Here is an 18048-nt window from a genome sequence, read left to right as displayed (position 1 = left end):
CTCATATTTAAGAGCACAGCAGTTACACTCAGCAAGACTCAGAAGACAGGGGTGCATAGATGGGTGCAAAAGGCATGTTCTGGAATGCCACGGAACAGAGCCCACATGGTGAACCCTGCAAGTGCTTTTCCAGGAGACGGTGGAGCCCACTGTGGTACACACACTGGACACGAGGTGGAGGGTCCCTGCAAGCCTCCTCCATGAAGAACCCGAAAAGGCAGGACAGCCCTGAGAGGCCAGAGCAGTTGTTAGTGTGGACAGGGTGGTCATTGGGCAGGAATCTCTGGGATGCATTATTCTCCTGTCACTTGATCCAGATGCTGAATCCAGAGGAATTTGTGTCATGAGACTCTGTCCAGGCTGTGCATGCAGCATGGGTTCCCCGTGGGTGTAGGCATTGCATCCTTATGTGACCTGTGAAGAGTAGGGAGGAGAGGGCAGCCCTGGAGTCAGACTGGCAGGAGTTCAATACTGGCTTCTCACTGGCTGTGGGGCCTGGGAACCAGTAACGCTGCGGTGCTGCAGCTTCTTTGTAAGCAAATTTGGAATTAGGCTGGTCAGATAAGTGGAAGGAGGGAAAAGCCTTGCAAGATTCCCAGAGGCAGGGACCCTTGTGGGAGTCTTTGGGTCCCAGCCTCCCTCCTGGGCTTCTTCCTTTGGCACCCCTTCACTGGGCACCTCTGACTCATGGGATGAAAGGAGCAAGCAGTCAGATGCCTGGGCACAGTGGCTCTCAGGAACAGCTTGGGCTCAGGAAGAGCACACAGGATGTGTGGAAGGATGGAATTGAGGCCAGGGAGCTTGGGTTGCAACCTGTGTGCCCACTGTCCCTTGGCCCCTTCCTCTCCTCCCAGGAGCCCTGTGACAGGTGGTTCCATCTACTAGGTAGGAAGACACGTGAGTGACATTCTTCACACTTACCTACAAGGCCATTCAGCAAATCCCAAACGATGCAGCAGCTGCTTTATTTCTGTAAAAATGCTTCACTTGGCAACAAGGAGTAGACAATTGGTGTAGGAACTGCTTGGAGAATTCTCCAGAAGGTCATGGCCTGCAACGGGAAGGAGCCCAGCTTTGGAAGTGCTTCCTGCATCACTCCATTCACAGGACATTTTGCAAATGTGAAGGTTTCTGTATGAAGAAGGGGGTCAGGGTTGCCAGGACTGGGCACTGGAGTGGGAGGCGGGGGGCAGGTGGGACAACAGGAAAAGGGTTTCATGAGGTAGCTCCTGAGGACCTCCTGGCTGTGGCCACCCTGTTTACCAGTTAGACTGTGGCACACTCTTGGTTCCTGTGGGTACCAATGGAAGTTCTTCCATCTGTAGCCAGGAAATGCATGGCTGCTCCTCCAAGTGGACGGTTGCTGGCAGTGTCCAGGGTGCTGTTTCCCAATCACATCACCATAGAAACTAGCCAGCCCACCCATGTGCAAAGATGAGCTCACCACGCCCTTTCTAGTGGGGTCAAAATATAAAAGAAGAAAACACCATGATGGGATGGGGCCCCAGGGCCTCCCTCCTGGAAGCCATACCTTTCTGGAGGCCAGGGGCATGGTGTAGAAATGGGCATGGCTGCCTGGGGAGGCCAGCTGGGGTTTGCACTCGCACTGTGATGGAGTGGCCTGGATGGCTCAGCTGGGGCTGTGAGGTGTCATGTGTAGAATCCTTGCCCTCAAGGTGTTGGCACTGAGTGGCCACCTGAAGGAGGTGACCAGGACATGAGGCTGGTGCCCCCTTCATGGCAATAGGACCCTTGTAAGAGGCCAATGAGCCACCTTGCCCCTTCCACCACTGAGGCAGGGAGAGGAGGTGAACCAGCGAGCAGCGCTCAGCTGGCTGGGGTCTGCCAGGGCCTTCAAGCCCCCAGAGAGTGAAACATGATCTCATGCTGTTAGGAGCCACCATCTGGGTGCTTAGTGGTGGCAGCTGAAGTGGAGTAAGATAAGGGTCTGTGCAGAGTCTAGGGACAACGCTCGCTGTCCCTTCCCAGCCTCACCTGGTTCCTCCTGGTTTCTCCCAGGGAACTGGCTGTGGCAGGTGAGGGCTGGGCACAGTCTGGGTCACCATGCTCCCTGTAGCATCGGCTCCTGGCTGGCTCAGATGCAGAGGTGTGTCCAGCTCCTGTCACTGTGGAGTCTGGTGAAGGAGGTGCTGTATCCCAGCCTCAACCTCCATTGTCCTTTGGGGACTGCTGGCTGAGGACAGGTGAGGGGGAGCACTGACCAGGGCCCTCCCTTCCTCCTGTCTTACAGAGGGTCATCTCCCAGGCTGTGTCCAGCCCGTGTGTGTGGTTGATGGCAGAGCAGTGGCTTCTTCCAGATGAGGGAATGACGAAACGGAAGCATGGGCCTTCCCCAGGATAACGCGCTCCCCTTGTTTATCACCCGTAATCGGGCTCATTAAATGAAATCCACTGGTGCCATTAGCGGTGCCATCTCAGGAGACCTACCTGATGGATGAGCACCAGCCTTTCTGGGTGATTACGCCCCACTAGCATCCAAAGACACCTTGTGATGGAAAATAACTCTGGGAGCTTGTGCTGGCTGTGTGAGTCTCTGATGCTTTGGGAGGCCTATTGGAAAGGTTTGGCCTCAGCCCCTGCTGCTCATACAGCCTGAGCTGTTGGTGGCATGTGAGTTCCATTGGAAAAGCCAGCGTTGCATTTGACAGTGGCTCCACTCTGCCCCATGGCTAGCCTCCACCGCTGGTGGACAGAGGACTGCCGGTGGCCAGCCACGTAGAGAACAGAGCGGCTCTTCCATTCAGAGCCCCTGAGAGCTGTGACCAGTTTTGCTGCGGGGCAGACAGTCCTGAGAAGGAACTAGCAAGGTGTGAAGGGACCCCATTATTTAATCTTCTGTTTTAGTCAAAGCTCTTCATCTTTCAACTACCTCTGAAATCATTGTCTCAAGTTCCCTCTAAACCTTTGATTAGCTCCCAAGAAAACTGCTCCTTGCATTTGGGAATTTCAGGAGTGTCCTTGTGTCAGTACACAGCCTGCAGTTGGTTTTAGGAGGGTCACATGGCAAAACAAGTCCCGGAGAGCTGGGCAGCTGGAAAGGACATTGGTTTGATCAACCTGAAACAGCCTCAGAAGCCATGGGAGTTGACTGACCCCCAGGCTGGGCCAGGGGCCACACGTTCCCACCCTTAATGCACTCTTACATGTTTTAATTATACTCTCCTTTGAGGCATGGGGCACTTAATTTTTCTCTAATGATTCCTGAATTTCACTTTGAGAAAATGATTATTTCAATGTGGTCTGAAGAGAGAACAGAGGCTGTTGTTGTTAAATATCTTTAAGTGGGATATTCGCCAATCTTTCAGGACAGCCAAAACAGAAACGGACAAGGTCATCCAATGATGTGATGTGCTGGTTTTTTCCATCGATGATGATCATAGGTCGAAAGCATCAAAGACAGTATCTCATAGTTCATCTAGACCCTACTTCTTTCCATCAATAACTTCAAGTGACTTTGATGACCATGTTTAGACACAGGAAAGAAGGATAATGAACTAAGAGAGTGCATGTGGAAGGACAAGGTAGAGGGAAACTAGAAAAAACAAGGATTCAGAGTAGAAACCACACCACGTGGGGTCTGCTGGGGAGAAGGTGGACCCAAGTCTCTTCCTTGGTGTCCTGGAGTCCTGTTTTCTCAGATGTCCTTTGGCCCACATGGCCCTAAATTATCACACCTTCAAGATGTCCTGGCCCCAGGAAAGTCTTGGTAGGTGACCTTCCACCACTATGTGCCATGGACCCTGGGGACCTGAGCCACAGGAGGTGATTCCCTCCCCCTTCCAGGGGCAAGACTCTTGGCCATCTGTAGCGGTCTTCTTTCTCTGACTTCACATGATCTTTCCTCTTGTATGCCTGTGTCCTCCTCTCCCCTTCTTATACATCACCACCAGGACCTTCTAAAAAGGTAAACTGAGGCACAAATTTAAAAACACTTGAGTGATTCTTGAGTGGGTCAGCTTCCAGCCAGGCTGGGTGCTCTGCAAGAGAACACCAGGAAGACTCCAGTGGTGCCCACAGAAGCCAAGCAAAGAAAATGTTGGATCGAACCAGAAAATAATCTGCTTTCTCACAGCTACACGGTGGCCTGACAGGGTCCGTCTTGTGGGAAAGTCTCTAGCTGAGCTGTTCTAGCCCCTTGGCTGCTTCTGGGGCTGAGCCACGATTATGTTTTTCTTTGATGAACACATTGACAAGAAATGACCCGAGTTTTGTTTGCAAATTAAGCAAGGTCACTTGTGAAGCCTGAGTGGCTCTGTCTGCCCAGGGGTCCTAGTGGCCCAGCGTCCACTTTATCAGACTGTGTCAGACCCTGGTTCCTGTCCCTACCCTGGTGTCTGCCTTCATTGTGTCTTCAAAAGCCTCATCTCTGACCACTCACATTGGAGGTGCAGGGGCTCCATGTTCAGCATATACATTCAGGAGGGACCCACAATACCTGTAGCACCTCCCCATTCAAAATGGGACTGTTCCGTTTCCCCCCCAAACTTTCAGCTGCCCCAGGGTCCCCAGGCTCACAGTTATCCCTTGAACGTGAACATCACATTCCCGCCCTCTTCCCAGATGAGCATGGATCTCTACCCTCTGTCCAAGCCTCAGCACTGTAGCTCTGCATGCTGGGCAGTGCCCAGGTGGCTTCAGAAGGATGATGCCAGGCAGACCCAGGTTAATTCAGCATGGGAACTTGGGGACGGCAACTTGACATCAGTTTGTGAGGCTCTCACGTGACCCTAATATGCCAGGTGAACCAAGGAGGCCACGTGGCCATCACAGGGAGAACTTAAGAATCCAGGTGCCTGGGAGCATCTGGCCCAGTGGGGTCAGTCCTGAGACTCAGCTGTTGTAGTCACAGCTGCCAGGCCAGCCCACTGTGCCTGCACCAGGCAGCTCCTCAAAGGCATGTTCTCCACGTTTTGTCCCCAATCTGTTATAATTCCCTGTCCCCTGCAGCTTGGTTTCTTTGCAGTTCAGAGCCAGTGGCTCTCAATTGAGGCTCCATGTTGGAATCAGGAGGGGAATCATTTACCTCGTGGAGCACACAGCCATTGCACACCCTGGGCCGGTTCTGTCACGTTCTGGGGTGGGACCCTGACATCAGTATTGCCTGGTAACACTGGCTGTCACCCTCCTGAATCAGCACCAGTTCTGCTGTGGTGTAGACACACCCACAGATGTTTAGCCTGAACCCTGATATCTCTCGACTGCACTGACTGTAAAGTGCCTTGGGTTTACTCATTAGGGAACTGAAGCGTTTATTGGATTATTGTAAGGTTGAGCACAATGTATTTGATGTGATTAATCATCTCTTTCACGTAAAGTGGCAATTGCTGTTGAGTTTGCTGTGGCAGAACTGACTGAGGGAGCAGAGCCTCCCTGCCAGGCAAGCTCCCGGTACAGAGGGTGAGGGCAGGGCTGCATGCCACTGTGAAGACCCGTGGGGGCCCCGCGCCAGGGCCAGGTCACTCTAGTGCTGCTTTGTGGCCATTCTCTCATTCTCTCCTTACCTGCTGCAGATGCTGCCTGTGCTCCATGGCTGGTGGCCTCCTCCAGGGTCAAAGCATCTCCCCACCTCTGCTCTGGCCTTTGCTTCTTCCACGATGCATGGCCTCCCTCTCCTGTAGGGCAGCTCCCCAGGAGGCTAAGCAAAGTCCTGATTGGGTTTAGGGCTGCCCATATTCCAGGCTCTGCTCCCCACCAAGATCCTCAACGTGGTCCTATCTGTGAGTCCCTTCTTCTCTGTGGGTCAGGATGTGGACATCTCTGTGGTCATTATCCAGCTGACCACTTGAGTCTTAGGGAGAGAAGTACTGGAGCAGGGGCCATCTCAGGCAAACTGATTCCCATCGTCAGTCCATCTTTCCTGCTCACCTGTAACCACAGGTGTGAGGTCTCCCTGGGAACAGAGGCCTCTGTCTCTTGTGGTCACTACAGCACCTTGAATGGCACCCACAGTGCTACAGGTGGAATGAAGAACTGGCTTTGAGGATGAAGAAACCTGTATTCTTGCATGTGCCCACGGGGAGGGAAGAGCTAGAAATCAGTGCTAGAATGCAGATAAATCAAAGCATGGCTTTTCCTGGGAGAGGCAATTACTCTCTCTCCATCCCTCCTAATCCCTAAACAACACCTAATGGCAGTGTCAGAGTGCACAGGGATCTCCCGCAGCCTTTTCTGGCTTCACGTAGGCACAGTGCTAAATTCTTGGTATAAATCATCTTACTTCATCCTCAGTGCCAGGGCTAGCAAGGCCTCGAACAGCTGGGCAGGTTGGGCATTGTGCAATTTAAAGTGGACCATGCTAGCTACACGACCAATGTCTCCTAGAGTTACTCAGTGACCATCTGCACACCATATGCACAGCCCAGAAAGTTACTCAAAGAGACAGTTCCAATCTTGGACTGTGTTATAGTTTAAAGTCTAAGGGTTAAAGAGTTAAGTGTTCCATAACCAGTACCGTAGACAGGACCCTGTTCTGAGCATAATTCTCTCCCAGGCCACCCTGCCTGCCTCTGTTCCCCTCCTGTGGTGGCTGTGTCACCTGGTGGGTGCAGGTGAGGCAATGACCCTCCCCAATGCAAGAACTCTGGGTGAGCGGCTCGAGCCACTGGGGTTGGTGGATGGGCTTCAAAGCCTGAGATCAAAGATGACGCAGCTGATTCTCTGACTTTCACGTGGGACCTGTGAACATTCCTGATGGTTTCATGAGAAAAGCAAGTTCTCCAATTCTGCTCTCCTGTGCCTGTGAGTTTTCTGTAAATCACCTGTCATACCCCAAAACCAAAGGCAACATCGATTCGCCGTTGATCTCTAATTATATTTAAATCACAAGGCTTAGCTGAATGTATTGACATTTATACCAAGAAATTAATTGACATTCTATTAACCTCAACCAGCAAATTAATTGCTCAGCCTCAGACCTTGAGCACTTGAAGGCTGGAACACAATTATGTATTGATCACAGGACGTGTGCGTGCCAGGGTCACGTGGGAGTGTAAAGAGGCAGAATCCTCTTTCACGGGAAGAATCCGTTAGATACATATTTGAATTATTTTTATCACAAAAGAATACAACATCTGAGCCTCTCGGCATCTCCATTTTTCATGTCAGAGAGGAATCAAGGAAACCCCTCACAGATGCAGCGCTCATCACCACTAGCAATTAGTAATCCCTCTCGACTTCCAAAGGAGAGCAGAGCCTGCCCGTCTACTCCAGAGACGCACACAGGTGGAGTGGAGGTAGGGAAAGGAAGAGGCCTTGGCTCCTTGCTTGTCCTGCTATTAGGTTGTCTGTGCTTTGAATATCACATGCGATGTGGCCGTGGAGCCCAGTAGCTGGGGACAAGACTTCTTTCCCAGTGGAAGAGGGTCAGTGGCTACCCCTGTGGGCCATGCTTCTCCTGTGGGCGGCCCAGCATCCTGGTGAGACTGTGGCCTTCACACCCCTGGCTCTCTGACCTGCCTGATGGCACCTGCTTAGATGACGTGCAGAGAACCCTGCTTAAAAACATCAATAAATGAAGTTGGATGGGGTCTCAGAAACACCATCACCAGACACAGCCAAGGCCACAGCTTTAATTGAAAACTCTCAAGAGCCACATCTACATCCCACTCGTAGGTCCCAGGGCGCAGCTGGAGGAGCCATGGAGAGCTGGCACTGCAGAGACAGAGCCCTCTGGGCCTGGGGACGAGGTTAGGACGTGTGGGAGCCGCCTGAGGAGCAGGGCTGCTGCCTTCCCTTCCAGCTCCACCTGCTCAGATCTTGGATTTCCCACCCTGGACACTGAGCAGAGTTCAAGGTGTCCTGTACCTGTGCACCAGGACGAGAAGCCATCCCAGCAGCCCGCAGCCTGACAGGGACACTCATGTGTCTGCAGCATACGAATTATTATTATTTTTTTTAGGAAAAACACTGCCCCCCCCAAAAAAAAGGTACAAAAATAAAGTCTCTTTCTCTCTCCAAGTGAATATGTTTAAGAAAATATCACGAGGTGGAAATGAAAGGCCCAGCCTCATTTTCTGTCTGTGTCAGTAGCAGAGATTCCAGCTCGTGTGAGAACGCTTTCAGATGGTGGTGGGCGGGGGCGGCTCTGAGGATCTCGAGGACACTTGCTCTCAGTCAGGATCTTGCCTTCCGGGTGCAGCTTCTGATCCCCCGTCCCTCCCCTCCAGTGTCTGGGGAGCCCCCCAGCTGAGGACAGCAGGTACCCTGTAAAGATTTAGGTCACTTGAGGTGGACACAGTCATAATAAATATGGGAATAAGCAAGGTTGGATTGGGAACTTACCTTTTAAAAAAATGAAGCTTACAGCCAAGAAGATGAGGTTATTTCATGTAAAATACTTCAAAGTGATGATCAGATCGGTGGTGTATTCTCAGAGACTCAACCAACCTGGTTGGGTGGGAGAGGGAGTCTCTCAGAAGTAAGCCCAGTGCACTTTCACTTGGTCAGTTTTGAGAGTGGCCTGTGTCCTCATGAGCCCCCCACCTACCGGGGCTGATTCTCCGTCACAAATAAGTCTATCTACCTGCCCTTGTCCACCCTTGTATGTGTGGGTCAAGGAACAGCAGGTTCTCCAGAGTCCTACTCACTCAGGCTGTTAAGTATGGGATCTTTAAAAGACTGCAGGTGTCCCTGGCAGCAGGTCTGTTTGGCACTGCACATGGGAGTGGTGTGGTGCACAGTTAAACCACAATGCCCAGGGACATTTACGATGGACAGGCAGGGTGCTGGTGCCCAGTGGTGCCCAGCTAGCAGGGTCAAACTTCATGGCGGCACATGACCTGACACAAGGAACACCTGGATCTGCTCAAGCTCCTCCTGGGCTCCAGTGTGGCTGTTTACTCTTTCTTCACAGAAGCAGCTGGCCTGCGTGGGCCCAGCAGCTTTGTGGTCACCAGGCACAGGGAGCACATCTGTAGGGGTCTCTCCTGTTGCAGGTCTGCAGTGGGCAGTAGCCCGTGGAGGTGTTCAGTGGGCAGGGGGACGGCAGCATCACCAAGCAGAACAGAATCTCGTGTAGACACATCCAGCACCAGTCCTGCTAGGCCCCAGCCTGTCCAGCTCACTCTGTCTCCCTGCAGCCTGCACCTTCACTGTCCTCCCCAGTCGTCCTCTCTGGCTTGCCTCTGGTCCACTCTTCACACTCAATCCCAGTGATGTTTTCATATGGCAATCCTTGGCCCAAAGCCATTCGGAGGACTCGCGAAGCAGTGTGGAGAGCCTCGGCCTGCTCCTGCAGGTGGGGTGACCTGTGCACCCAGGATGCTCTGAGCACAGGGAGCTGCACCTGAGTCCATGGACAAGGCTCTCCCGCTCGTGGATTGACAGCAGGCTGCACCTTATAGTCCAGGACCTGTCAATCAGACCCTGCCTGTGGGCTGTCCAGGAAGCACAGGCTCCACGAACGAGCTATTTTCACCAACAGGCCATGGAAGGAAAGAGGCAGGACTACACAGCAGGGGCAGCCAGGGAAGGACAGGGTTGCTGGGCTAAGAAGACAGTGACTATGTCTGGGGGAAACCTCGTCCCACCCCTTGTTGGAATGGCTTTGCAATGGCAGCCTCTCCTAAGCCTTGGCCCTCCATGGTCTTACCAGGAGAGTCCCTGGTCACCATCCCCAGTGCAAACCCACTCACCACACACTGGTCAGATGGAAGGTGCTGAGGTCATGTGGCTCCTGTCCACCGTGAAAATGGCAGATTGTTCCTGCCTGCTCCTCCTCCCCATTACGAACACACTCAAAATTGATCAAATTACCTTTTCCTGTATATATAAATATGCCTCCATGAAACCCCCATTCTTTATAGATGATTGGCACCCATTTTTAAGAAGGAGATATAAAAAGGAGCACAGCTGACTTCAGGAAGACTCCTGCCCTCTTCTGTCCTTGGGGAACCCACTGGACAGAAGTTGCATAGAAGATCTCAGTGCAAGACAAGTAGAGAGAGCAGTTGGAAGACAGAAAGGGCAGGGCCACCTCTAACAAGGACTTGCTCTGTCCAGAGAAGGTCCAGGGGCAGCCAGGAAACCCAGCGATCCCAGCTTTGATGCCATACAGCGCCTCTTGGAAGGCAAGGGACATGGCTCAGCTGCAGTAGAAGTGGGGCTCGTGACAGATGCTCTATGGTGCGGGGGCTGGTCCCACGTGAAGAAGAGTTAGCCTGCTGCATCTGGCGTTCCGTGCCATGAAGGGATCTGTGGAGGTCCCGTCACTCATCTGAAGAACGCCGTTGGCTCGGCCTGTGGTTGCTATTTCAATTAAGACCATTTGTACATTTTATATCCTCTGCACGTGAGCTGGCTTCACCCGGATGGCAGTTTCCATTCCAATCCAATTCCAAAAGGCAAACTTGGGCCTTTTCCTCTTCCTCTTACCCAGAATAGTCTCAGGTCAACTCTTAAATCCAAGCCTGCTCATTATCAGGGGGGAAAAACTATTTGCCTGCCTCGTAATGTCTTCCAGTGAAATATTTACGCACTGAAATAAGCACCATTTTATTATGTGCAAGGGTTTAGTAATTTCCCATTTCTCTTATGATAGAGACCAGGAGTCGGCCAACTTTCCCTGTAAGGTGACACAGTCATATGTCAGGCTTTGTCTACTGTGGACTTTCTATGCTGCATTATATCTTTTTTTTTTTTAAATAAAAAGTTAAAAATACAAAACCCATTTCAGCTTAGAAATGGTGTGTCCCCAAGGCAGGCTCAGTTCTGGTGGCTGCAGGTCACTGCTTTAAAGCCACGTGTGTGCTTCCCCTGCCCACCGCTCAGCCGTGCCTCATGCCTCAGGGTCAGGTAGTCTGCATACTCCACAGGTGGGGGGCTTCATTGTTTGCAGGTGCCCCTGGTCTCCCCTCCACGCAGTTCCTGGAAGCTCCCAGCAGGTCCCCCGCCTGCCAGGCACTCTGCTTCCCACCTGCTCTCCTGGGATGCTGGCTTCCCTGGGGAAACTGTGCTCGATCTCCCTGATGACACTTGTCCTCTGGAGCAGGCTGTGGTCTACCAGAGACCTCTCTGCTCATGGTTTCCAGACGCCCCTCGTGAGTGTGCTTGCTCACGCACCCCATCCTCCCCACTGCCCGTGAACTCCAGAAAGGTGGCGTCTGTAGGGGACTCTCTGGGGTTCAGGGCTGATTAAGCCACCTCCCATTTTCCATAATGTAAATGCTCCTGCCTGGCCCTTGTCTAGCTGGCTAAGGGCTGCTGCTGCACGTGAGCCTGGATGGACACAGCAGGGCCACCCAGGCCACCCGGGTCTGTGATCCTCCCTAGCCAGCCTGAACACTAAACCTCCATCGCCCAGAGCAGATGCCCACACATAGCAAGAGTTCCAGAACACCATGCCGATTGCTGCTTGATTGATTGACTGGAGCCAATATTGGGACGGACATCAGTGAAGCTCAGGTGGGAAAGGGAAAAATGCAGAACAGCATTGCTCCAACTTCCTCATTTTCTTTTCCCAGAATGACTGTGGTCACCAGAGAATACATGAAAAGACAAATTTATGGTGACAAAAATCTCATTATAAAGTACATACATTAAGGGAGTCATGCATATTTTACTTCGTAATAAAAGGTTTTATACTGAAGATGCTAATGAAAAAGTTAGAAAAAATATGTCAGTAATGGAAAACTTTAATAGTGTGATAATGTCCAAGAAGAAACAATTTGTTTGAGTAATATCCTCATTTTAATCTTGAAAATGAGATGTGAAGTCTGGTGGGGGAGGACAGCAGTTCTTCCTGTGGGAGACGTCAGGTAGCCAGAGTCTGATGCAAATTTCCAAATTTCCATTGCAATGAATACCATGGGGACACACTTGGGGTCCTTCTAAGGCAGAGTCAGCGTGGGCAGGAACCTGAAATACTGCCTCTTCACATCTTCACCCTCTTGCCTCCTGTGCCCAGGATATCTCACACAGCATTTTTGACCTGTCCAGGGCGCCATCCTTACTGTACAGTTCCCTTTCAAGCACAGGCAGGGACAAAGACTTGGGTATGGGCAAAGAAGTATGAAGGGCCCACTCCCTGGAGACCACAGTCAGGTCCAGAGGGAAGGGACCAGTAATACTATCTCAGCAAAGCCTGGCTTCAGGTGATCCCATGGGGCCTGAGAACTGCAGGCAGTGACCTTGACCTCTACCCTAGGCTCTCAGACACCTGCACCAGCGGACTCTGCTTCAAGGGACCCTAGGGAACACAAACTCTCCAGGGCTTCTGTGCACTGGTGGACAAGGCAGCTCAGAAATATCAGAAGGAGCCACGGGAGGACAGCTGCATGTGCTAAGGCAGAGCTCAGAGTCCAGGGTTGGTGTGCGTGGGAGGGACTGAAGGGACAGGAGAGTTGGTTCCACCCAACACTGTCCACGGGAATATTCAGTGCACACGATGTAGGTCTCTCACTCTGATGTCCTTTAGAAAGTGTCCTGGATTATTCGGGGCACATCTCAGACTATTTTCCAAGGGAAATTCCCACCTAGATTAGCTCTCTGGTTTCTGCTTGAGAGTTCCATCTGGAGAAACCTGGGTGGGAAATGCAATTGCACTCTCTGCTTTCCCCACCCACTCTGCACGCTACCCGCAGCGATCACAGGCACACGGAGCCTGTCGCCCACGTGGGCGGCAGCAGAGTGGAGTCTGATCTTCCACATGATTTTCAAGGGCCTACCATCCTACACTGGGTTCTAACCTGTAAGAAAACACAGGTAGCTTTGAGATGCGCTGACTGGCATCTGGAATGCTCCGCCGTAAACAGTTCCCCGCACACGGGTTGATGTTGACGTGATTTTTGATCTCTCCAAATGAATGGTAAAGCTTTCCTATCTAAGGCACTATTCTCCACATTTCCACTTTGATTTACAGAAACATCACAGGACTTAACGAGCTGGCAGAGGACACTAAAGGCAAAGTTAATTTCAAAGTGTCTTGTATCAAAAACGTTCCTGCTTTGCTTGTGCCGAGTTGTTTTGATGCATTCAGATTCGGTTTCCAGGTTTCGAGCAAGCCCCGTAGTAGAAATCACGGACCTGTGTTCCTAAGGGGGACCTGTGTTCCTAGGGGAGATGGAAGTTACTCTCTGGTCTTTGTGCTCACTGGAAAGAGGGTGGGAGGATAGGACAGGGACTGGGAGGGGTGTCGTGCCGTGACAGTGCTGGCTCTCTCACTCCTAGCTGGAGACCTGTACCAACACTGGTCTTCTTGAGTCTAGGTGTCTCATCTAGGAATGGATAATCATAATATCATCCTGTGTGTGCAGGATGGAATACTCTGAAGATCATGAGATAAGACACAGAGAGCTCTTAAAACAACATGCACATGAGAGAATACCCAGTAAAAGCTGATTGTTATACCACCCCCAAATAGAGGCATGAGTATATTAAAATTTGATTTGAGGAGATGTATCCTCTTCTGGCCTTGCAACCTATGGAGGTGACCTGGGAAGCCTGCAGTCTGTCTGTGTCCTTGAGCTGTGAGCTGGGGCCCTGGAGGTCATGGTCCCTGTCTGCACCTGTGCAGGCCCAGAGTCCTGTCTGCAAAAGGGCTGTGTCCTTCCATTCAGCACGTTCAAATTCGTCTCTTAAATGAAGCCCTTTCTAGTGAAAAGGCTTGGATTGGATTTTGTTCCAATGTCCAGAGGGGCCCACATCAGTGACAGTTGTTGGGACATGAGAAGAGCTATCCATGTTAAGGAATATTCTTCATCGTCCTGTGAAATGAAGAACTAGGCTGGTAGCAGATTCCTCCGCGTCCACACTCGGGATGAGGAATCTGAGGTGGGTATGAGGCTACTGCATGCCACTTCCTTCTGGTTGTCCTCCGTATAGTGAAAGATTGCAGCAAGTCAGGGGATAGGGGTGGACTTGGCCGTAAAACTCCATCACTGGTAGTGACCACACCAGTGTGAGAAGCTGAACTACAGTGAGCTCCACATACAGCTGCTTTCAAGTGCAGACATCTGACCACCCCGGGGCTGTTCCCAGGTGAATGCATGCTGTCCTCCATTCGAACCTGCCAAAGTCCTCGGTGATGCTGCCTCCTAGGCTGATACCCAGACCCCGCTGTGTTGCAGGGCTTTTTATTATTGTTGTTGTCCTGTTTTGTCTTGCTGCACTGGGATTGAATCCTGGGGCACTCTACCACTGAGATACACCCCCATCCCTTTTTGTTTGATTCTAAGACAGAGTCTCACTAAGTTGCCTGGGCTGGCCTCAGCCTTTCAGTCCTCTTGCCTCAGCCTCCTGGGTGGCTGGGATCATGGGGGGGCATCACTGTGCCACCATGTTGCAGGTTATTGGACTCACCTATGGGAGAGGAATGGAGGGAACTGGGGGATTCCGTCCTGGAGAAGTGATGTCTGAGCAGTCCTGGTTTACCCCCGTGTCCCTCATCTGGTGCCACCTTCCTCCTGACTTACACTCAAGGACGACTTCAATGCAGAAACTTTCTTCTCCCTTGTTTGCTGTGCCTTAGCAGTTTGACCCATCATGTCCTGATAGTGCATGAACTTTATGCTCTCCTTCTAGAGCCAATACATCCCAGGACATGGCTACCCACACAGACCATCATAAACCTCTGCTCGGTGGTTCACAATTCCAGTTGTGTGTTAGAAAACTCCAAACAGTAAAGTCAGAAAGGCAGAGAAAGAGAGGGCAGAGGGAGGGCACAAGGAGGAAAGTGACACCTGGCTGGACCCAAGAACAACCAGATCTCTGCAGGGCTGGTGGCTGGTCAGTCCAGGCAGTCCTAATGCAGGGGCCAGGTGGACAGTCATGGTGCTGAGCAGGCTCATTGTAAACTTCCACTCTGCCACTCTGTAGGTGACCTTCTGATGAAAACCAGTAACTGGACTCCATGGTGAGCTCGGATTCAAAGATGAGCATGACCACACCTCTCAGGACACCCACAAGCACGCGCACGCGCGCACACACACACACACACATACACACACAGACTCCAGGATCCCAGTCCTTCCCCTCAGAGTTCAGCATGACAAAGTGATAATTACTGCCGAATATGCAAGGTTTCTGGAAGCTCTCCAGTGCCGTACATTTACAACAGGGTATTCAAATTCCACTGATTTGCCAGATACGCATGATGAGTTATTCCAATCCAGATCAGCACGTGTAGAACGTGTAAAGGAAACTGTCAGGCGCTCAGTTCACAGCCCCAGTGCAGCAGACCCTCCAGGAAGCCCGCCCAACCTGCTGGGCCTTCATGAGAAGACACACACTTGCAAAGTTCTGCCTGAAGTTCAGGGGCACAGGCTTTTTGAAGTTTGTGCTGTCCCAGGTTAATTCCCAGGTTGGAGCGCTTCCTCACCACATCAGAGAGAGGACACTCAGCTCAAAGGAGACCTGGCTGCTGGTGTGTCTGGGCCAGCAGAGAGATCTAAGGGAGAAGGGGATCTCATGGCAGGGACCCTCCACATCAGACTCCAGGAGGAGGAGCATTAGGTGAAGTGAACAGCGCTGGCTAGCTCACGGGTGGCGGTGGAGTCGTAGGCGGGTCTTTGGACAAAGCTTCAACACACGGAGAGGTGAATGGGTAGGTATGACACAGTGAGCTGCAGAGACAAGAAGAGGGTGTGGGGCTAAGAGAAGCCCTGTGTGCCCACCGGGCAGGGCTGTTCCATGGTGTTTGAGATGAGGGCACCCAGAAGGGTACAGGACTGAGCACCACTGGAGGTGTCAGGTCAGGCCATAGGGTCACACAGGTCAGGTTGCAGGGTCACAGGCCAGGAGGCTGCTGGAAGAGCCCCAGCCCTCGGCATAACTTTTGCTCATTGGGCCCCACAAATGCAACTTTCCTGTGACCAACATGGCAAGGTGGGCCCAGCATAGCCCTCATAGAGATGATCCCATTTCATCCACGGGGAAGCCATACCACAACTCTTATAAATATAAAGACATGGGAGTGTTCTCCAGGACCTGGATCCCACCTTTCTTCTATTGGTGAATAGTGAAGTCTACTTAGGGCTCCAAAAAGACCGCCATGATTGGCTTATGAAAAGCAAAGGGTGTGTGAGTGTATGCACGTGCATGGCATGGAATATCATTCAGCCAGTTCAAAGGTACCAGCCCTTGGCCTCATGTGGATGATTTTGGCAGACATTGTGCTAGTGAAACAAGCCTGACAGAGAAAGAAAACCATGCAGGCGCTCACGTCCATGTGGAATATGAAAGAAACAAGAGCAACCAAAGGGAGTAGACAGAGAATGGGACAGGGAGCGCCAGGGCCAGCTGTGACGGGGCAGAGGAGTTAGAGCAGCAGCGTGTGGGATGAGCCATCTAGGGTCTGATGCCCAGTGAGGCCACAGTGCTGAGGTGGGCTGTGCACGTGTCTCCTGTGGGACAAGCTGATGTGGGATCCCCTGGCTACACCAACAACCGTAAGCCCATGTGAGGGGATCCAGAGCATGTTAGCTACTGTGAACAGGCACAATGACATTCATTTTAAAGAAGAAAAGGAAAATGAGATTTTCCATGTGCACATTTATCCATGAAAGAAATAAAAAGGAATGGGAGGGGAAGGGCCCCTGGGCAGGGGTACATGGTCTCCAGGCCCACCCCATCTTCTGCTTCCCAGATCAAACCTCCTTTCCGTGGGAGCCGAGGACTGAGAGCCTGCAGGACTCCTCAGCAGGTGCCATCGTCCCTGCCATTGCTCCCGTCCAGGACAGCTCCTCCTGTCCCTGTGGGAGATGCCGCTGGAGCATCCCTGCAGTGGAGTCTTAGGTCTTCCGATGCCATTTCTCCACCCTCCTCTTCCACCTGCTCATCTTTCTCTCTCTCCCTCCCTCTTTCTCCCTTCATACTGAGCCCCCCCCCCCCCCCGCATACACAGCACTCCACCTGTGCCCTTATGCCGAGGAGGAAGGCTGCTCCTGAGAAGACCCCCATTTCCCTGAGCATCCATACAGTTGGGTGGAGAGATAAGAGGTTTCCATGGCTCTGTCACCTGTAGGGAGGGTGCCTCTGAGACTCCTGAGTGACCCTCTTGCAAACAGTGAACTTGAGTCTTCAGGTTGGATCTGATGGATGCAGCATGCTTTGGCCCCCGAGGCTTAGCACCTCTCTCTGTGGACTCTCCCCCACAGTCTCCATTTCCTCTTCTGGGAGGGGCTGGAACCATACTACTTGTTTTTTTTTTAACCTGACACATAGAATAGCAGACATTATATAAAAAGCAGACTATTAAAAGGTACAAGAGGTAGCCAACTAATTAAGCTAACATTAAGAGTTGCTGATCTAATCCTAGTAATCTTTTATTCCTTTATAGATGCATGCCTATAGGAATCTAAGCTGCCTAAAAGCTAATGTTTGTCACAATAAATCCTGTGTCCGGTAGCATCTGGCCATGTTGCCATGCTCATCAGCATGGACCCCTTGGTCTGAGCTCTTCCCATGCCTTGCCTCTGCAATTCTCTCACCAGCTAGAAAACAAAGCCACAGCACCCTCAGATGCCCACGGAGTTGTCCACCCACCTCTAACTGGCCATCCTTTGCAAGATAGAACTGAGCAGGAGAGGGAGTCCTCCCCTGTGGAGACAGATCAGAAACCACTTAGGAAGTGGAATTGCAATTGGCCGTGATGATCCCCTTCACCTGCCCTGGGGATGATGCACAGCTCACAGAATCGGGGAATTGGGGCCCTCGAGTGATGCTGTGTGAGCCGAGCAAACACTGCAAAGCCCACTGTCAATGGTGTGTCCTTCCTAATGCCCTGTGTGGGTGACTAATGTGGGAGTTCCCGTGGCTGCACACCAGCAGCCCGTGCCCCGCTTAGTCCTTCACAGTTGTTCTCTCCTCCTCTCCAGTGTGGACGGCACCTCCTACGAAGTCATGCAGATCGACGTGGAAGTGGAGGAGCCCAGTGACCCGCCCACCACACAGCTGGTCACGTGGCAGGTGGAGTACCCAGGAGAGATCACGTCGGACCTGGGAGTGTCCAAGATCTACGTGAGCCAGAAGGACTTGATTGGAGTTATCCCGCTGGCCATGGTAAGAGTGCCTGCCTCGGGCTGTTGGTACCAA

The 18048-nt window shown here is 51.9% G+C and overlaps 1 protein-coding gene across 1 annotated transcript in view; it reads left to right on the top strand.

The window, feature by feature from the left end:
• Positions 1-18048, top strand: part of Tmem132d (transmembrane protein 132D) — a 493054-nt gene that overhangs the window by 322567 nt on the left and 152439 nt on the right. The window contains exon 4 of the mRNA XM_005336333.4: positions 17832-18015. Within this exon, the coding sequence (XP_005336390.2) occupies positions 17832-18015 (184 nt within the window). The remainder of the gene's footprint in view (positions 1-17831; positions 18016-18048) is intronic.

This window comes from Ictidomys tridecemlineatus, chromosome 2 (assembly GCF_052094955.1).
Source record: "Ictidomys tridecemlineatus isolate mIctTri1 chromosome 2, mIctTri1.hap1, whole genome shotgun sequence".
Classification (NCBI taxonomy): domain Eukaryota; kingdom Metazoa; phylum Chordata; class Mammalia; order Rodentia; family Sciuridae; genus Ictidomys; species Ictidomys tridecemlineatus.
The sequence above is the reverse complement of the archived record's forward strand: the minus strand, read 5'-3'. Positions and strand labels throughout refer to the sequence as shown.